Below are 22061 nucleotides of genomic sequence, written 5' to 3'. Positions count from 1 at the left end.
TCCACCTTTTTTATTTTTCCAGCGATGTGCTTAAGCGGAAAATAACATTTTGCTGCTGGTGTTGCAGGTTGCAGATTGCATGTTGTATGTTCCCAGTTGCGGCGGCTGCAACTGACATCCAGCGAACTTATTGAGGTGTTAAGCCGGAAGCATTTTAAAAATTGAATCTTAGGACGGGGCACGGAATGGAGATGCAGGCAGATTTGGCGGACACTCTTTGGCCAATGCTGCGTATACGTGATATGGCGTATACTCTATTTCGGTGCACTCTAAAGAAATGTGATGATAATCATGGAATCCTATCGAGACAAAGAGACGAGAAAGAGGAAATAAACATACAACCAAGACGGGCACAAGCTGATTGCTTCAGTTTGTAATTTACTCGTCCCAGACGATGTCTACATATGTACATATCTATGTATGTATGTAGTTATGTTGCGGCGGGCCCATGACTTGATTTCTGATCATATATCAAAGCTGACCGTGAACGGAAGTCCCTACAACAGCTGTTCGTGTCTGTGTGCTGGTTTCCTGTTGATTTCCTGTCTTGCCAGCTGCTCAAGTGCGTATGTGTGTGGTATATGGGTTCCTGTTCCTGAGAGCTGAGTAATGTCCCCTTACTGAATATTGCCCAGTGCTGCGAAAAACCCATTCCATTTAAATTCTCAAATACTTATGAATACTGGTATGCACACGTGTTGGACAATTAGGAAAATTCTGTCCAAAGAAAACAGAATTAAATTATTTCTCCCATTTTTCGGTTAGTGCATTAACCCTTCGGTTTGGTGTCCCATTCCGGTTTTTGTCATTCGCTTAGCACAGCAAATTAGCATTCAGCCAACATGTGCTAAGCTGTCAGTCTGGAAAAGTTCCCCCCTGTTTCCCCGCATTTTCCGGCTAAGTGTGTCACATTAAATGATACGCAACACTTGACGCCAAAATGGGAACAAGAAGAAAACTAAAACAGAAAGTCAAGGAAATAGGGGAAAATAGGGGGCAAAGATAAACGAGTTGGTTTATTAATGAGTTGATGGCGGGAAATCAATAGGGGCACAATACAACTATATATGCTACTGGGTAACTCGTCGTTTGATAATTGGGAATGTAATAACTAAGAAAATATATGATATGTTTCGACTTTAAACAAAGGGTTTTTTTGCTATGGAATGTATGCAAATATAGGACCACAAAACGGAAGTTGATTTCAAGTTTCTGTAGGCCGAGGGAAAGACAAAGGTTTTATGGAAAGGCAAAGGAAAAAAGGATGAAAAATAAAAGCGTCGGGGAAAACAAATAGCAGTTGACTCCAGACAAACAAACAAGCAGAGGCCAAGTCAAGAGGTGACAGGAAACAGCAGGCGGAACGTGCTCAAGTTCGGGCGGCACAGATGAGCTGGACAAGTAGGCACTACGTTTTCCCCCAGTTAACACGTCAAGCCGAGACATTCGATTTCGAAATTACCCCCGCTCGACACCACACCGAAATTCCTAGTAAAAACTGAGAGCGACGGATCGGAGAAGAGATTGAGATTTGTTTAGCCAAAATAGTGAAATTATGCCCAAGTCCAAGCAGATATCGCCAACAAAAGCGGCAACAAAGCCGCTTAGCACCAAGAAGCCGCAGCCCAAAGTCAAAAGTGTCGGTAAGACCAAGCCGAAAGTGCAGCAGAAGTCCGTGAAGAAATCCGTGAGGAACCCGCTCAAGAAAGCCATGAGACGATCTCCGCTGATGCGAGCCGCCCTGCAGCCCACGATTTTGGGCTTGGCCAAGGAAAAGCCGGTGAAAAAGTCGCGGGTGACCTTCAAGAAGTCGCATCGTCGGCCGCTGGACGCCCTGCAATCCCTGGGGATGTCCCGCAGGACCAAACTCATCGACGCCAGTCCCAAGAGAACGGCCAAGGGTACTTCGGTGCTGTTCCTGGGTAAGGATTCAAGGACCACCAAGATGCCCAAGAATGTGAAGACCTCAACGGCAGCAAGCGAAAAAAATCAGTTACCCCGGTTGAAAAGACGGATGGAATTCCGAGTAATGACGAAAGACGAGACTAGGGCTACCGACGGCGTAAACTTCTTCTGCAATCTCGGCGTAAAGATGCAGCCGCCGGTGACTCGGAAGTATCAACCGCTGCGACAACGAGGTGAAGCAGGATTTGAGGGTAGATTGGCAGGTGGAGAAGGTACTGGACGGGGTGACTTCGCTTTGCGGACACCAGTGAGAACTCAGCCCTCTGGTCTGTCATCCCTGGTCGGTAAAGTCGCCGGTACCGGCGCGTTCGGCAATGATGTGCTGGTCCCGCTGACCGGCCGGTTGCCCATCATCGACTTTATCTCTACCAAAGAGTTCCAGAATATGTCTGCCGCTTCGAACTGGAAACCGCACTCTCGGAAAAATACCCACTTATAGACGACCAAAGAGTGGCGAGTGGATACGTATAAATTGGTAAAACGCTTTTGCGGCTTTGTCATCCTTTAATTTTCAAGTCTTATTTATCCGTAAATTTAATGGATTTAAGTTAGTTTTTCCCAAATATTAAAAACAAAATATAATACAGGACAAGTGCACATCGCACATAATAAGAAGACTCAAATTGTTCAATCTTACTATTGTACTTATCCAAATTTTATGTTGGCCACGTTAAGAGAATCGCCATTGAAATGGGATCGAGTGAGAAATTCCCAACAAAGCATCCAGTAAAGATATTTATCGTGTAACGTTAAAACGATCAACTAAGCCCCAAAGTCTATATGTTGAGAAATCCTGATATGGATAATGGATTCAGTAATCAACGACTGTGGCATTTCGGAACAAGAAACTTCCTGGCACAACTTCGAAACGAACGCGAAACATTTACATTTCGGTTGGTTTATTTGGACATACCAGAAATACATATTCCCAAATGAAATTGTTGGACAATATGAAATGGGAATCGGTTTTGGGAGATGGGGGATTGGGTCTTGGTTCCTGGGTTTTCGGGCTGGATTTCGGGCTGCCTTCCGCGCAGTCAGCGGGCAGTAAGCGAACTTTTGCGCAAATTATCTGCGTCGCGTTTATTTCGCGCAAACAAATCGCAAAACTTTTGCAGACGGCGACCCAACGACTTGGCCTGGCTGCTTCTCCCGAATCCTCAAGCTCCTTTTTAGCCCCCTCAGTGCCTCCCAATCTCATCATCGTCCTGGTGCAGTTGTAAAAGTTTTCCCGGCACAAAAGTTTTGGGGCCAGAAATCCTTGCTGCCGGCATCGGTTTTTTCGGGGGCATCTTGCAGCAATTTACGGGAAGAAACTTGAGAAGCAAGTGGAAGATGGAAGCCAGGCAATTGATGCAGCACACCCAGGACAACCAGGCGAGTAAAAGGGTGAAAGGTCAGGAGAGCAGGAGGAGAATTCCCATTGCCATTGTTGTTGTTGCAGCGAGAGTTTTTCGGCTTGTTTTCATTTTCGCCGTCGGAGAATTTGCATTTTGCCCAGAAGACCAAGACGACGACTGCGGCTTTTAACCGCAAACCGAACGGAAATTGAGATTCATTTAATTCATTGTGCGCCGAGCTGAATTTTTGGGGTGGCAAAGGGTTAAGTATTGCGTTACACGGTGACAAATACTTTTTCATTCAAATGATATTTCGACAGGTGGCTGCACAAAAACTACATTGAAATTCGTTTTGAAAGTGTTACTTAATCGTTGATGCTACTCGCTGTTTGTTGGAACTAGTTACATTTCGCCAAATAATATTCGTCATTCTATTTGTGACAAATGTTTCCCGGTAATGTAAATGTATATCTAAAAATTTACTTATTTTGCACAAGACAATCTGCCTTCGATGATTTCTTGCCGTGTATATGAAACTTCGTTGACAGGCATAATCACCAGGAACAGGAGGGAAAGGGGTGTACAAAAGAGGAGCAGCAGGAAGTGCTCTGGAGGATCTGAAACCACAACGACCGACAACATTTAAATGACTGCAGCGACGTCAACGGCAACGCCTTTGCTAATATTTATGCCCCGGGCTTTATAATCGTGGCCAGACCGTGATTCAGGCGGGGATTGGGATGATTTTGAGCGGGGCGAAGGCAGAAGAGGGATGCTGGATGTTGGATGTTGGATGGAGTAGGGCCAGTGTCCGCCCCAACGAACACGGCTGAAAGCGCACTTCTGGCCAGTCGAAAAAATCCTTGATTGCATTCAGCTTGAAGAGCAAGGAAGCATTAAAATGAGGGGCTAGTAAAAAAGATCGGTGCCATCACAGATGCCAATTGGAATGGAGCCTCTTTGTGCGGCTAAGTGCGGCTGAATTGGCGATTAGATAAACCCCCTTCAGACGGAGTTATGCAATTTTTGATGGGACGACGATATTAAGCCTATCTTGGCAAATCATTGGGTTAACTACAGCTCACAAGCTGTTTTAAAGAAAGCCTAGGTAGAATTTAATACTTTTAGAATTTGAGTTAAGGCTACTTAAATTATTTAAAAAATACTCGTTTTATTAGCAATTCATATATGTAGGTTATGTCATTTTGAAAACGAAATGGAAATATTAACTTGGCTCAAGTTGCAGTTGGCAAACTTAGCTACATACTCTCTGGACTTTTTCAATTGTTTGTTCCTTTGGATATTTATTCTGATTTTTTGTAGAGGATTTCAGAGAGTTCCCATTGTCATTTCTTTTCACATTTAAATTGTGTGTGGCTAGCAAATTTGGCTTTCGCACGATTTCTCTTCGGATTTCGCATAAATTAATCATTGCCTTGCTCGAAATTTGTGCGGTCAAAGTGGGAAAGTCCAGGAGGCTTCTACGAGGGTAGGGAGGGAGAATGGTGTCATCTTGGATTTTCTGGTTTATGGGGCATAAAATGGGTGGTGCAGATGTGGTGGTTGCCTACAAAGGGAGGTTGGCAGACGTGCTTAGAGTTAAACGCACAAATGCAAGTTGGTTATTTCAATGGGACAACCGCAATTGATAAACCAATTATGCAGGATGCAAGTGACACTCGTCGGCATTCAGGCCATGTGTGCCCTCTCTCTCTCTCTCTCTCATTCCCTCCCCCTCTCTCTCATGTATCCCACTCTTTCTTGCCAAATCTCACCGTCTCATTCTCAGTCCCAGTTCCCAATGTGACCTGCTTATTGAACGCAATTACCTGACACAGTTCCGTAGTTTACGCAAAAACGATGTCAATGCACGGGTCAAAGTTGAACAAAACAGAGACAGCGATAGCGAGCGAGTGCGATAGATATATTTGTATATGTACCATATTTGTATATACCGCAGGGGTGTGCTTAACTTTTCTTTTCAGGACTTTGTTAATTAGGCAAGCCCGTGTACCCGATCCCGAAAGCTGATTTCCCTCAGTGGAGGCCATCCAACCAATTGACCCAGTAATCCGAGCCAGATAAACTTTCCCGAAAAAAAGAAAAACAACAACGTACGGCGAACTCGCAACAAAAGTGCAATATTAAAAAACAAAACCCTCTTTGCCGACAAGTGCAGAAATCGAAAAGCAATGCCAACAAGTTCCAAACTGAAACCGAAATCGTCTCTTAGACAAAAACAACGGAAAACCGCCCCCCACACGAAAGAGTGGCCACGCAAAAAGTAGCGAACGATGCGATACCTAGTACCCAAATTAGTGGTGAAAATGTAATATTACAAAATTATAGACGAACTTACCAAAAGATTGATTGATTGATGCCAGAACAGTTCATAAGTTTTCCTCATCGAGAATGGGGTAATGGAATCAAATCTCGATTGAATTACCAAGAACTATACCATTCATAAGTGATGAAGAAATGAGTAAGGCCGACACCCCCATGGACTGCGATTACAGGGTAGACTGGTACGGAAAGAGGACACCAGTTCGTGGTGACCTCGACCCGGCTATAACTTGTATTTGGTGGCCCATTGTTTTTGGCGGTTTTTCCTCTTTTTTTCATCGTGACTTTTCGATGGGCTACGGGCTTTGGGCAATGGCAAGATCCGCGCTTGCTGACTTGACCATTGGGCAGCCAGTTATCGCAATCACAATTGCTATCCATTTCATTTACCGCAGGACAAATTTTTATTGCTGACCCAAGCAGCAAGGACGACGGCATTGTTTCAATATATAAAATTGCCGGAAAAGTTGGTGCAATTGTCCTCATTTTCTTTCAGTTAAGGACGATTTTATTTGTGTGGGGGACAATAAATGTTGTGCAACATTTTACATAAATAACAAGGACATGGACAGGACAACCTCAAACCCTATCCCCCGCCCCCGCCCCCGCCGCCGCCACCGTCTCATGTCCGTTTTGACAGTCGTCAAGTGCATTGTGCACTTTGCCAAAAACAATTTTGCATTTGCAGGATTCAGTGTTGTGCACTCGGTGCTCGTATTCAGCATCGTCAGTCAAGGACACTCTGCTGAATGTTTTCTGAATGAACAAGTGAGTGTTCCGTGTTCATACATATTCATACACAGCCTGTACACGTGTGCGTTCGAGTGGGCGTGTAACCACAAGTCAAAAGCCTCTTTAATTATGTTGACAATATGCAAATACCGGGTTTTGGACGGACGGCAAAAATAATTGCATTTCGGCTTGCGGTTCCCACTTCATTTTTATATTTTGCGATTAGGAATTTAGCAGTTTGTTTTGGATTAATGGATGAAAAGTGCGCTCTTGTGTGGTAAGAGGCTCTTTTTCAATTTCGTTGTTAAAGTCCTGACAATCTGGATCCTTGTCCTGTGGTTACGTACAATTTTAAGCGATTTGAAGGTTCTTAACTTTTCCGAACGTTTGCCATTTAACTTTAAGAGTTGCATTTGCATAACTATTGCATGTTTTTGCTACTTTTGGGCATCTAAAGAAATTCGCACCCAATACTCTTGAATGTACTATAAAAACCAGTTACAAAAATGTTATGATCACGCGACAATGAGGCAATGTTACACATCACTTCAATATTGGTAAACATTTAACAAAATATTGTTGTGTTTAAATAATACCATTCATTGAACAACTTTCGCATCAATGACTCAATTTGTCCTTTTTGCTCCCGCCTCCTCTGTTTAATTACCCAGAATAATTCGAGGTGCAGCAGATTTGTATTGACATGGCGTTTTTTGTTATTCCACTTAGCTTAACTTTGAACTTTTTCCCAGTGCATGTAGTGTAAATATGTACGTTGTGTTGTTTATCTGAATTTATACGTGAGTGTTCTCTTTTAGCGTTTTTTTCGTGCGCTTACAATCTTTACAAATTTCTATTAAAGCTATCAATAACTTGATGTATGTTCCTATGATTTTTATTTTCTGCTCAAACATTTACCAACGTTGAGTATTAAAGACGAAGCTCTTTGTTCTCAAGCCTAGGAATTTAGCCCAGATTTGTCCTTTAAACTGTGGTTTTTGGCGGTCTAGTGGCAATTTCGCAACGGGTAATTGGATTTCAGCAGGGGCAAATTGAAATCTGTTCCCGATTGATGGGCTGCAATTTGCACAGCCTGATATTGACGGGCTGCTTAACCCATTGCCGCCCCAGCCGCCCAATCCACCCCGTCGAAGCCCACGGATTAAGCGGCCACATAATGCGATTCATAATGATGGCGAGGCGTGTTAGTTAGGGAGTCCAATTGTTTCACAGACAATGAATGCCATGTGGTGATTAGCATTTTGAACTGTCAACTTCGGGGGCATCCCTTCTGCGGGGAGACGGGTGGGGTGGAAAAACCCGGCGAGTGTCGCTGACAATTTCCCAGGCATTAGCTTGTCGGCCAAGCCGAGCCGGACTCTGTGGCTCTTGGCTTTATTGTTGTCATATCAAGTGCGGCGACTTGGCAATTTATGCTGACAGAATGTCTGCTCCACAATTCGTGCCGCCCATCTCATCCTCTTCGTAATTGGATAACATAATATTTAACTAATTTATTTGATATGGCGTACATACTTGTGATAAGGGCTCCACTGCCATGTCGGGCATTTAAATGTAAATTCCGAATTCCGAATTCCGAATTTCGCATTGCAACTTCTGCAATTGCAATTTATGTCAGTGCGGCATCTCAGACATGACAGCCGCAAACCCAAACCCGATCCCCATCCCCACCTTCCGAGCCATTTTCAAGCCATTGTCGGAGGCGTGGCCTAATCAAATTATCGCAAAATTCAATGAATTCGAAATGAGCAACGTCGGACAAGAATGGCAGCCTCTTTGAGAGCGATTCAAGTTGTGTGGTCCAGGGAAGGCGTTGCCGATTGTCGGAGAACAATTATTTGATTTAATTTAAACTCGGAGATTGTCCTAATGAATTGCCACGCTCGACGATTAGGCCGGGATCGAAATGTTTGGCCGGGAATAATTCAATTAAAATGATTGTGGCTGCGGCCCAAAATATCATAATAGGCTGTTTATCTTTGTTGATAGTAAGCCAGTGTCGTATGCTGAGAAATCGGATGTGTGATTGATTGCTCAGCAGTTAAAGGTAAAACAGTATGCTATGCTAGTGGTTTTAGTAAACTTGGGAAATAATACACATTTCTCAATCATTCATTGCTAAGGAATGCGAACAATATGATGGTATGACTTGTGGTAACACAGAGCTTAATAACAAGGATTGTGCCAGAAAAAGTTTGAATGTACATATATGTACATATATGTATGTGTGAAGAATTTAAATGAAATTTTAATATTTAGATATTTCTCATATCGGCCTTCCTTCATCAAAAATTGAACAAATACTATGGAATGTTTCTGGCACATTGCTGACATTCTTTCAAAGTTTGCTGATTCCAGCCTCTCAACTGATTAAGCACCATTTGCAGACCATATCGTTTCGGTGTATCGCAGTGACTTTTCCGATTCCGCAAACTCCTCCACCTCCGAAAGTAATTGGCGAAAGCCACTCCGAACTGGCGCCCAGAAGCAAGGACCATTAGGGGACCACTTGAGTGTGGCAATGTGTCAATTAACAATTTGCGCGCACTGTGTGATGCTGGTTATGATGCTGGTTCGGTTGGCCGGGATGCTAAATTATGCTGCCCAGCTCTGCGCCGTCAACTCTCCTGACCCTGACAAATTTATGCGCATCATTAGGGCCAAATAACTGTATTGTGTGTTACGCATACCCATGCATATAGCAAACCCATACCCTGTTCTACATACATATATACACGTAGATATAGCGCTACAGTCGCAGCTGCAGACAAGCGCCAGCCAAGTCCACTCAATTTGTTTGTTTTCACGAGCATTTAAGTGGCTCAAGTGGCCGAGCTAAATTCCCAATTGCTGTACATGTTGTAACTAAGTGTTAATAGCATGGGTGGGTAGTCCCCCCCACGGAAAACCAGGCCTCCTCCCACCCACTTGGTGTTTGATGAGCTCAAGTGGGAAATTGCAGGGAAATAACTGAGTGCTGAGATCTGATTGCGAAACAAATTGTGGGAATATTAGGTGTATGTTTTATTTATTGATTAACTAATTCAATGGATATAGTTTAATGAAGCTAGCACATAGAGCGAACATAAAGGGCTGAAGAATTTGCTGTATAGAAATTGCAGCCAATTATAACTAGTTATACTAGACATAAAGGCATACCCTTTAAAATCCGAATCCAAGTCATATACATAATGCACAAGTTCAACCGAATGTCTTCGATCAAATACATTAAAAGCCACGTTGCAGGCAGTTACATGTGTGGTCCCAAGGAAGCGACAGAGGTTTCCATTCAACAGCACTCGGTTTCAACGCTTTGAGTAATCACTCGGTCAATTTCCAATCCATTGGGCTGGCCAATTAGGCAAATCAAATTGACCAAGAGCTCGAAACTCGGACTGCGCCGCACAAACACAGAGAAAAGCTAATCAAAAGCCGCCGACAAAGGAAGCGGATAAATGAAAAGCGGGAAAAGTGGGGAAAAGTGGGAAAGTGGAATAAACTGGCTGGATGAGGTGACGAAATCGCATTACAACAATTAAAGCACACACGCTCCATCGGCGTCTTTTTCACCCTTTTTGTTTGCAAGTTTGGCAGTAAACTGTCTAACAAAGACTTAAAAGCTTAAAGCACAAATAATCCAGCAGGCCAATGGGGGGAGGGGCTTAGGGCCATTCAATCAACGAAAATGAAAATGAAAATGAAATGAGGGTGGTGCGTTGTGGGTTGTGGGTTGTGGGTGGGGCGGGCCCTTTCGGGTGCGGTCTGTGTGCGCACTTATTCATTCATTTGTGTACTAATAGGCGCACAATCAGACAAAATGACAGACAATCAGTCAAACAAACAGACAAATATACAAACACACACACACACATACGCCCGAGACAAACAAACATGCAGACAAACAAAGGCGGTTGGCGATGGCAGCCAACAAACGACATTATCCAAAGTCAACAGCACAAACAAATCACACGCACTGAAACACAGTGGTGTTTCAAAAAATAGTGGTATTGTAAGTGATATTTTTAATCAATTTACAAAATAAATATTTAACAAAATTATTGGGGCATTTTAAGCAGCTTTCCAAATTTGGTGTTCGTAGATAGATTGGGGAAATAGCAAGTTTAGCTAACATAATTAAACGTTTTTTAAGCATTGTGTTTTTGTATTGTTTGTATCAACACGTGTTGATCTACAAAAAAACTATTTCAGGCATCAAATGTTTTAAATGACCAGTATGTCGCAGTCATAATTGCTATTCACTTGACCGATGCTGTACACAAGCATACACTTAACACCCGTACGGGCACCCACACACTCGCGCGCTCATAGACCTCAACACACACTCACACTTACACAGGCACGCATTAGGTGCGCTCTTTATGTTTTATCGCAAAATGCGATGCTTGGCTGCTGATGAGTGCCAGCCAGCCACAGCCAACCTCCAACCCTCACCCCCCATCGTTCCCTTAGCTCTCAAGAGATGGAAGCTTGTCATTCACCCATACCCAGGAGCATACCCTCGAAAAACCCCTCGCTGTTCCCATGGTTTTTCTAAGCTAGAGTGAATTTTGTGTTCCGCTTGTTCACTTAATGATTCTGTTTGCTATTTATGATGCAGTCATGCTTTTGGCAGTGTTGGAAAGTGTTTTAAGCAGCAAAAAGTTCATTTTCTGCCTAGTTAATCACCCAAAAAAGATAGATATTTTACAAGAGTTTCTGTTTCGTGTTTATCTTTCGCCTATTTTCGAATGGCGGCTATCAGTGCTGGAAAGTGGTATATAAATCGCTTGGATCAGATTTATGTAGTTTTTTTTATTTTTATTTTGTTTTCAAAGTGTTGGAAATATCTAAGGGCGACAATATAATAAAGTTTAGACTATTTTATTATTATTTAGTGACACGCTATTGGTATAAACATATTTATCGCCATAAAAGAAAAAATAAGTCCCTATGAGTTTTCCTGCTAGCAATTTTCTCACAGACCGAAGGGCATCCACCGAGTTTAGTGAAAAATGCCGGTCGACTTTCTTGTTTACTTGTTAACTTTGACTCACTGCGGATGTTCCTTGTTCTGGCTTTTGGTATTGTTGTTGCTGGCGACTGCATAAACCGCTTAGCGGGCGTAATTTAAATCGCCTTTGTTGCTCAGAAACCCGTGCGGAAAGCCTTTCAGAATGATTATCATAATGGGCCAATGGCAAATGGTGTTAGCAACTGGCTTTTCTTCTGATTACGCCGCGCATGCCGTTCATGTAGGGAGTGTATGAACATACATATGTGGGTGCCTTTGACTCTAAGATGTCCTAATAGGTGGCTCTTACTTTTAGAGCTTGAGAGCTGTATGTCTCTTTCACTTCGTTGATGGGTTAAAGTGAGCCCAGAAATCGAATTTTCCAGCCGCTTAGAGGGCTTACTATTGTTGCTTCTGATAATTTGTTAGCTTTAATATTTTCTCAAGAAAGTCAGGCCAATTTCATCCGAAAAGCTCAGCTAATTATAAGTTTTCTTTTTTGTTTCGCTGCAAAAATGTTGTGAAAAATAAAAACCAAAAGTCGATGTTTTGGTTGGGCTTAGTTTCTCGTGATCCAAAAATTGCCTGTCTCTGGTTACGTGTAACAAGTTAACTTGTCTGGCGAAGCAGGGGCTTAGCCCAAGGGGGGCTATAACCCCTCGGGAAACTAAAGCGAAGACATCCAAGACAGAAAGGCATTCCATACGGTTTTCCTTTTTTCGCCTTATTTCGTGTTATCCCAAGTTATTGATCAAGCTCGCCCAAAAAATGCAGTCTCAGTTTGTAGCCCCGGCCGCACGACGCCCCTGTGTCTGGGACATGACAGCTAGCTGGTAGCTGGGAATCCCTTGCAGTTGATTTTTTTTCGGTGTGTGTTGCCCAAAAGTCTTCAACTTCAACTTGTGTTTCTCGCTTTTTCCACGACTGTCGAACATTTTTCGTGTGCAATGGCAAAATGCTCGTGTCTGGCAGCGGGGGCGGCTGGCAGCACCAAGGAGGCGTGGCAGGCATTGGCAATGTCTGCACGCGATGTTTAACGTCTGCTTTCCCGGATCCTGGCTCCTCTTGCCCGAAAACCCCAACACCATCACCAACACCGCCGCCGCCAAGCCCCACCAAGTTCCAGACGATAGGCAAATGCAAACAAGAAACTTTTTCGGCCGAAACGGAGGAGAAACCGCCAGACCATGCCCCCTTTATGGGCCATGCCCCCAGGCGGAGCCCACCGCCCCTGGAAATCTGTGTGTCTGTGTGAGTCCGCCGCTTCCGCCTTGCCAAGCACCGCCAATCATTGGCGTAAATTGAGCTCATTGTGGTCTAACACCATTACACCGGCCATGTACGACGGCGCCCATGTGTGGGCAGGGGGGTTGGGTTGTTGAGGGGGCTGAGGGTGCTGAGGGTGCTAAGGGGTTCGGGGAGCTAAGGGTCGGCGACGGGCAGACACAGATAGATGGAGCTGCCAAATTCAACTGTGACTGCACAGCGAGAAAAGCTTTGCAAATGTGTTGCAAAAACTTCCTGCATCCACAGAAAGAAATCCTTTCTAATTTTATATGATTATTTTGACAATTTTGAACAATTCGGAAATGTTGCGAAATAAAAAATGATTTACCAAAAATAATAGAAATATTATCCAAGTGTCTGGTTTAGGCCAAGTCTGGCGGCGCCTGTGTGAAGTCGTTAAATGCGGCAAAGTAAAATAAATTGAGCCAAGTCATGTTTCGAGCATGAAATGCATTTTTATTGCACCCAGCAATGGGTTTTTCCAAGGGATTGCGGATGGCGGATGGAAGATTGGTGGATGGGGGATCGAGGGTCGTGGGTCGTGGGTCGCGGGTCGTGGGATGGGCACAACAAGGGTAACCACCGAAATATATGAACTATTGAAATGCACAAGATATTGACTGCCGACTAACGACCCTCGACCGTCGACTGTCGACTGGCGGCCTCTGGAGTTGCCGGCCATAAAGTTCATAAATTTACGAGGACCCAAGCGGCAAGTTGCAAGTTGCACGTTGCAAGTTGCTTGCTGAAAGTCCTTTGAACAGCAGACAAACTTTCATCGAATGGAAATTATTATTTCATTTATCAGTTTTGCTTAAAGGTTTACTTTGGCGACCAGGAAGTGCTCGATAGCTGAATTGCGGGGGGTTTCATTAGGAGTTACATAAAAATGTTGTTACTGAAGTGCCGTGATTGCAACTCTCTTATTTCATTTTTTACGAGCTTTAAGCGAGTTGCAACTTGCTAAATTTAAGTTCAAATATTAATAGATCCACTCAGGCAGTCAGGTGATTTATTAACTGCAGTTTGGTCTTTAATACGCCTCGAAGTATTTCTGTTTTGCTAGAGCGCATTGAAGCTTAAAATATATAGCTTCATTTTAATCTGCGGCCTGTGTGCCTTGAGCATTTTTGTAATTACACCTCAACTGGCCTGCATTTACCTAAGTAATCTCCATTCATTGCTGGACTATTTATTAATTCAACTCTTTATCTCTTCTTATCTCGTTGCAGGTGAGTTTCGCCGGCCGAGGAGAAATGGTTAGCCCACGATTTTCCGCAAGGGGTCGGATGGCTAAAGCTGGCCACTAATTGCCCCCGTTGGCAGATCCCTCAGATGCCTCAATTCCAGACCGCATTCCCCATTTTGACTCCATTTCGGCCCGGGTTCGCCTCCCGCTGTGTGTAACGTAGCCAAGTCCATGTACTCCGGGCTTTCTGGTTCTGGTTCTGGGTTTGGGCTTTTTCGGCTTGTGCCCTCCTGCAGTTTCATAAATTTTAATGTAATATTTCCATGTTGTACAATTCGGTTGGCGGGGTGGGGGACGAAAAACGCTTACAACGCCGAAAATTATGCTATAAAAATGCACTGCCACTAATTAGGCCAACAAACATGGCAGAAGCGCCAGCAGATGCGTACTTAGAAATGTTTCCTTGGCCGCCTTTTGATATTACTTTTTAGTGGCCATATCCTATTTTTTCGTTATTTTCCTTGCTTTCTCTTTATTGTGGATCCTCAATGGCGGCGCTTCGCTTCGCGCGCCCCATTTCTGTTGTAAGTGTAATCATCGCACGATGAAAGCCGCTTACAATAATTGCCCCATCTTGTCCGGACATCGTGTCCCAGGTCCGAGTCTCTATCCGCATCCCTGTCCCTGTCCGCGTCGGTGTCCTGTGTCCTGGGTCCTGGGCCCTGAGCCCTGAGTACGGAGAGCCGGCTTCCGGATGAGGGGCTTCTTTTTTCGCCTTCGCCGGCATTGAAGTCGCTACGTTTTGTGTCGATTTCCGTTCTTTTTTGGCCCCTCGCCTTTCGCATTTTATTTTCCAACAGTAATCGCAATTGCAAGGGGATCGGTGGTGGCTCTTCAGATTTTGTTGGACTAAATGTAAATTGAATCAAGTTATTAGTGAGTTTCCAAGTGAATTAGCCAAGGCAAAGGAAAGGCGAGCAAAAACAGGCAGCTGTTGGCCAGGACGAAATTGTGGTATTTATTCAGCCAACTATAATAAGGTGTAGTGTATTTTGAAGCACAAATATTATTGCTGGCGAATGTATTTATTTTTATTAATTTTCTATAGCTAAGAACGTGAATCAAGTCTACGAAATTTCGGTTGCCAAGTAATATGGTTATCCTTTATTATTTTTAAAATTAGAATTATGCAAGAGTTTCCCATTACTTCTTCCTTTCCTTTTTTTCGCTCAACTTGGGCCACAACTTCGCAGGCTTGTGGTTTATTTTGAATTTTTGCATAAATAATAGAAAATGCCTTATTTTTGCTCATGCGTCGGACCTTTCTTTCCTTTCATTTCCGTTTCCTTCCATTTTCTTGTTTCGGCCGACTGAGATATTAATAAATAATTTTATTCTATTTAAATATTTAAGCGCCCGGTCAGTCATAAATGTAATTTATTGCCGCCTGTGCCACACCCCTTTTTTAAGAGTATTTATGCCGCTCGCCTTTGTTGTCCTGTCAATGTTGTTGTGCTCGTATTGTTGCCGCCTAGACGAGGGTCCCAAAAAATGCTGGAAAACTGAAACTTTTTGTTGCCACCACCGAAGCCGCTGTGTTGTGTGGTCATTTATGTCATTTCATATTTATTCGGTGGCCTTCTGCATAATTGGCAATCCTCTCGCTTCGCAAAAAAAAAAAAACGCAGCCCGAAAGCTTTCAAAAACCACCAAAATAAAAATCGAGAAAGGACCGGGAGCTAACCGATGTCCTGTGGGACCGAGGGCAAGGAGAAGGGAGAGAGGCGGGAGCAGATGGCAGCAAAATTACAAAAACATCACAATTTAAGCAGGCCTTTAAAGGCCACTGTCCTGCGTCAGTCCTGCTGTCTGCTTAAAAATAAATCTATGTAAATGCATTTAACGTGGTCGGGATGGGCGGATTAATTGAGTTGCCACTCGGTGGCAGTTGGTTGCTGAATATTGCAGTGCTCCTCTGATCCTGCACTTTCTCCTGCTGCTCCTGCTGCTCCTGTTCCTTCTGCTCCTTCTGCTCCTCCCATGAATTCACATCACGCATACGCCATGTGGCACATACACTGACTGCGACCTCTCCCAGCTCAAGTTCGCTCTGTTGGCCCGGCTATTGACTTGGGCCGAAAAGTAGCCGAGAAACTTAAAACTGGCAAAGAGTTGAGTAAAGTTGATCCAGTGCTAGTGAATCCCCGGGCATTTTGTGGCTTTTGCGGCCTTCCTTGGCCTAAGTATTTCAGCACTTCTGCATATTTTATTGTATTTTAATTAACTAAATCTCCACCGCCGGTTCCGGACGGGAAACTCTGTCAACTTGCGGTTACGAAAAAGTGCGGAATTTCCAGAGCAAGCGGAACGCTTTTCCAAGACTTTGCTTCTTTTCCACTTGAACATACCCAACATTGTCCTGAAAATTCTTCAAAATGCACACATTAAATATGTCTTGTGTAGAGCATACTCCTCTTCCAAAAAATCAGTAATATGTTTTCTTATGTAGTAAAATTTTGAAAACTATTCAGACGCGATCGTTATCAAATCGTAGCTCACAGGTAAAAACGTCTAGAAATTAGTTTTTTCTAGACCAACCCATTACGAAGTCTTGAAAATATGTTCACTTACAGATTGTAAGCGTGATTTAACTTTTCTGTGCAGGGAATTATCCCCAAACTTGTTGACATTATCAACAAGACAAAAAGGCCAGCACAGCACCGCTTGGCCCAAAAGTGTTTGTCATCCGCCTTTGTCTTCGGTGACCGGGTGATAAATCTGCATTAAAACTTCATTCTCCGGACGGCAGACCATGTTTGTGTGTCCGAAAAATTAAATGTCACGTGCTAAGGTCGGATATGGAAAGCCGGCCAAAAGGAAAGCAACTTTTTAAGCCACTCTCCCTTCGTCAGTGAGATTGACTTTGGCGTTGACTCTGACTCTGACTCTGGATCCGCCTCCGGCTCCGGCTCCGACTCCGGCTAATTTATCAACAAATTGTTAAGTGCCAGCGACTGCAACTGGATGCAGGACCGCCGACAGTGAAATCTCACTTTGACAAATTAAATATTGGCCGGAAAGCGGAAAAATGGGGAGCACGTTGGAGGACTTATCTATCTATCCGTATCAAATGTCTCGGCTTTCTAGCCGGATAAATGCAGTTAAATGGCTTTTGGCATCGCTTTTTCGGCCTACGCGAGGCCAAGGAGGCCTGGAAAATGGTCTTAAGCCCCTTTGGGAAACCCCTTTCCACCACCCACCACCTTCCATATCCCCCCATTTGGTTTCCCAGTTGCGAATCCTCGACTACCCGCTGTCAACATTTTCCGTTCCGTTCCGTTTTCCGTGGGGTTTGAAGGGTCGCAGCTGCACTCAAATATTTGCCGCATTTTTTATGCGACCACAAAACAGTGGGCGCAAGTGAAATGGCAACACATAGTGCGAGCAAGACAGAGCAAGCCTTTTTATGCGATTTGCGTTTCGTCATAAATTTAACAGCAAGTAAATATTTGATTTGATTTTCGCTTCAACCCGACGGATACAGCCAGAAACGGCATCAGTTGATTAAATGACAATTTTCAGCTTTTCAATTTCGGTGATTTTCCTTTATGGATTTAATTGAACATTTTAGGGGCGGAAAAGAACTGCAGAATTGTATATGCTTATGAAAGGGCTGTTTCGTTTGGCAAAGGAGAAACACTGGAAGCGCAAATTTTAATCGGACAGATCCTCATTTCTTATCGCAGTCCGTTGAGCTTGAAATCTTACAAATTGTTTTCTGTGTATGGTGATTATTCTGATATTTCAATTTCTTAAGCGAGGACATCAGTGCGTATGAGTGATATGGCGGATATGGAACCCTTTGTCTTCAACATGGTACAGAAAAACGTCTATTTGTATGCAGGATTTTTCTTAAATCATTCATTAATTCGTGTAAATCATTTAAATTTATATTGTAGTTACGAGCTATGCATGTGTATTTATATTTTAGAATTGGGAATTTCCGTGCAAAGTCCTGAAAAGCTTTGTCCTTTCTGCTTTTTTCGCTTCGCGGCTTTTTTATTTTTCCTTTCGCTTCACTCCACTAATGGAAATAATTTGAAATTAGGAAAATTATGATGAGAGTTCGTCCTGTGCGCTGTGTGTCCTTTTGTGTCTTAGCAACCGGAGGAGGCTTTCCACTCACACTCACACACACACACACACACACATGTGACTAGCCGAGGAAAATGAGCATAAAACAAAGTTTATGTGCAACTTTTTGATTACAAATGCAAATTACAGCGTCGACTGAAGCTCAGAGCAATAACGGCAAAAAATGTCAGGGCGGAGAAGGAAAAAAGCCTGGAAAAGCGTGGCAGAAGGAAAAACTTTTTCATATTGCAGCAGAAATTGCGTCAATGTTTGTTTGTTCGTTCGTTCGTTGGCTCGTTTGTTTGTTTGCCTGCTTATTTGTTCGTTTGTTCGCCTGTTTGTTTGTTTGTCTCTGTTTGCCCATCGCCGTTTGACGCTGTTTTGCCAGTTTAGAGTTGACGAAACATTTTATTTGCAGGCAGTGCCGAAAAGTGCGTAATCATAACTTTGCAGGGGTTTCATGTTGATTTGATTAGGGAAACGAAGTATATATTTAAATGTGACGAAACAGGGAAATTCTGATGGCTTTCATGTCTGCGCCTAGGTGTCGGGGAACCTCAAAAAAGCTGTTGCAAATTGGTCTTGGAAAACCTCGCGTTCTTAAGCGACATCTGAACTTTTTAAATCCCCTCAAATTATCTAGACCATAACTTAGTTTTAAATAGGTAATATTTCAAAGCCCTCTACTTCTTAAAAGAGATTTTCTGGAATCGTTTAAGGATAATTGCAGTTTGAAGCTGTTTTTGCCATTTTCCCGACAGCGACCAACATCATTACTCAATTTGCAGCAATTAATTTCCATGCCAACAACTCGATTTGTTCGCCGACTCCGTTCACTATCTCCATGTGTCCCCCTGCTGCTGCTCCTTGGTCCTTTTTTGTCCTTTTTACCAGTTTTACCAGTTCTGTTGCCTTTGTGCTGCCGCTTGTTTACGGGTGACATCCGTTTTGCTAGTTTTGATGCAGGTTGCCTGCTGCGATAATGATGGTGATGATATGGCCATGATGGCGGTGGATGAGGTGAAGGTGCTGCAGAAGACCCTAATTAATTTCTTCGGCTTTTGTCTGCAGTTATTTGCCTCATATACGAGTACGAGTATATGTATATGTTTCTGTTTTTAGGTGAGCACAGATATGGTACGTAAAACCACCCAGGTATTCACTTGCAGCCGGTGGACACATTTCAACTTATGCTGTGTGTGTGCTCTGCTCTGCCGGAGAAACTTTTTGCAGGCGGAGTGGAGAGCGAAAACTGTTTTTCTGCTTTTCAGCCGGAAAAGTTCGGGCCAAAGGTGGTCGGAGTCGGCCATAACCTCAATTATATGCAAGGCAGCTCATTGTCGTCTGTTTTCCGCCCTGCCTCTGCGCTGGCCGGCCTCCTTCTCCTCTTCGGCCAACTTCTCGATAAGCGTTTAATTGCTGGTCGAGGACCCAACGTCCCGTCTTCTGGGATGCCCGATATTGGGTGGCCCAGAACGGTCTGTTGCCTGGCTGTTACGGGGCCGGGAACGGACGGGGGTCAGAGAGCACCGGAAATGCGTTGAACAATTTCAACCGGATGTTAAATGTCAGGGCGCTTGTCGCCGTTGTTGCCACAGTGGCCATGGCCCATGGCCCATGGCCCTTGTTGTTCTTGCTGTTTTTGTGGAATCTGCAATTTATAAGCGACAGCCGCTGTCAGGCACAGCACGAAATTGATGCCCGATCCGATCGGATCGCCGGCACTTGGAGTGGAAACTCCAATGAAAGTACACCGGGCTGCTATTAAATGCCGCCATTGTAGTGGATTCCAGTGCTTTTAGTTGGTGGTGCTGCACCAGCTTGGGTGGTATTGGTGGTACAGATATGAAACTTGGTATACAGCTAGCTACATTAAGCTATTATTTTGGTTGTCTATTTAGGTTTCGTTAGTTGGATAAAGATCCTCAATCATGTCTGTTTGCTCGTCATTGTGGTGCATTTCTATGCATTTCTAGGCTAGTACCTAGGACCTAGACTTGTTTTGTCCTTTAACCACTACTTACTGACAGTTAATCTGTGGCACAAAAGCAGGAATTTTTGCCATATTTTGAGAATTTACATGTGCCAATCTTTTAGAAAATATATGACTGATTGGATCCTAAAATGAAATAATAAATAACAAAAAGTATAACTTTATCGACCGTGACAGGACTCGAACCTGCAATCTTCGGATCCGAAGTCCGACGCCTTATCCATTAGGCCACACGGTCGCTTGTTTTCAAGCGGATTAAGATGTGAATAAGCCAAACGTGGGGAACGAGTGTGGGAGTGAGACAGCAAGAGCGGATTTAGAAAGAGATAGGGCGAACTAGAATGCGAATAAGAAAGAGAGGGAGAATGGTATGTGCGAAAACAAAGCGAGGCGCTAATTAAGCAACGCTCTAATGAACAACTGACGAAATGCCGGAATGGGTGAACGGCGGAATGGGAAAATGGGGATTGCCGGTGCCGGAGTGACGAACTGACGGACGGACAATAAGGTGCAGCTGCTTCCTCTTCCTGGCTCATGAGCACAAATACCGACAATAGAACACGTTTCATACGCAAGAAATGAGTGTGAAAAAACTAAAGAGATGGGCAAAAAATGAAAGAATAACTAGACGGCGGAAAGTGGGAATAAAAAAATGAAATGTCAAGGAAATGTGCAAAATGACTTGAAAACTCTTGTGTTATTATTATGAGTTTGTTGCTTTTGTCTCTGCAGCGAGCTGAATAGGAGAGAATATTTCCGGCTTCGTATTCCCACTCGTTCTTTCAGAGGAGAGTTGGGCTTCCGTGCCACGTCATTACTGCAAGTCTCAAAGCTTTAAGAATTCGCCTCTCGGCGATCCGCGTTCTATTTTTAGCCTCGTACGCTCCGTCGCCTCTCATTGCGATTTCTCGCAAACGGGATCAACGGCCCATTAGCTCAGTTGGTTAGAGCGTCGTGCTAATAACGCGAAGGTCGCGGGTTCGATCCCCTCATGGGCCACAACTCCTTTTTTCTTAAGGAGGGTAATATTTTCTTTAATTAATTCTTTTTTGCTGTATTCTTTAGTTACGAATTCCTGCAATTTGTATTGCTTAACCCTATAAACTGTGGAATAAGAAATTAATTTTACCGACTACCCAATTACGTTGATGCCAATCAGATCACAATGTATTCAATTCCAAGCACAATGCATTGAGAACAGTCGAATTCATCGGGGGGGCCTCATTAGCATCAGCATCACATCACCATCATAATATAATCAGCAGCCTCGTCATCGGATTGATTGGCCGGGCCAGAGGCATCTTCCGTTTGGTACTTTATTCATTCGCTTTTCTTTCATTTGGCTACATTTCATTTGATTCAATTCGTTTCGTAGTCGATTTCATGCCATTTCCCTCCATTCAATGCCACTTGCCCACTGAAGCCCCACGTACCTCCTGTGTACGAAACCCTTCGATTCCCAGCAATTCCCTTCAATTCATTCGGCTCGATTCATGGCTACCAATTTGCAGGAGGCGCCATTGCCGGCGCTCGAAAACAACATGAGCATATTTTCTTTGGACCATAGAGAGGGGACAGGTCAGTGGGTACTCTGCCCTGTAAATGTTTACATTTCCCCGCCGACCCCTTTAGCTCTTTCGTTTTTTGCCCCCTTTTGGCAAGCATTCAAAATGAAAAGTCGTTGGAAAAAAGCAAACCGAACCGAACCCCACGATAATGTGCATCAAATGAGCTGTGCGCACATTTAGCAGGCGTCGCCTTGGCTATTGAACTTTATTAGCCTTGTACTCGTCCTGGAAACTCCACCTCCCAATTCTCAACGCCCCACACCACGCTGTCTGGCTGGATTTGGTCTGCTGGTCCTATGTTTTTCGAAAAAGCAAAAAATGGCAGCCGTAAACGTTTGAGAACCTCAAAAGACTGTTTGGGGCAGGGGGCAGTTTATCAAAAAGCTTAACTGAAACACGCTCGGACATTTGTCGTGGCTGAAATCCCATGGGGATTTTCCCATAAACGACCAGAAAATGCCCTAATATATGGCCAGTT

The 22061-nt window shown here is 43.8% G+C and overlaps 2 protein-coding genes and 2 non-coding genes across 6 annotated transcripts in view; 3 read left to right on the top strand and 1 right to left on the bottom strand.

The window, feature by feature from the left end:
- LOC117147932 (uncharacterized transmembrane protein DDB_G0289901) overlaps positions 1-22061 on the top strand; it is a 74216-nt gene that overhangs the window by 27829 nt on the left and 24326 nt on the right. The gene's annotated exons all lie outside the window — the stretch shown is intronic.
- Positions 1400-2930, top strand: LOC117147933. The gene has a single exon (XM_033315078.1). The coding sequence runs from the start codon at positions 1556-1558 to the stop codon at positions 2402-2404; it is 849 nt and encodes a 282-aa protein (XP_033170969.1). The 5' UTR covers positions 1400-1555; the 3' UTR covers positions 2405-2930.
- Trnar-ucg lies at positions 20181-20253 on the bottom strand. Its single transcript has one exon. It is a non-coding gene; the product is annotated as a tRNA-Arg (tRNA).
- On the top strand, positions 20941-21014 carry Trnai-aau. Its single transcript has one exon. It is a non-coding gene; the product is annotated as a tRNA-Ile (tRNA).

The sequence above is a fragment of the Drosophila mauritiana genome, chromosome X, assembly GCF_004382145.1.
Source record: "Drosophila mauritiana strain mau12 chromosome X, ASM438214v1, whole genome shotgun sequence".
Lineage (NCBI taxonomy): Eukaryota > Metazoa > Arthropoda > Insecta > Diptera > Drosophilidae > Drosophila > Drosophila mauritiana.
The sequence above is the reverse complement of the archived record's forward strand: the minus strand, read 5'-3'. Positions and strand labels throughout refer to the sequence as shown.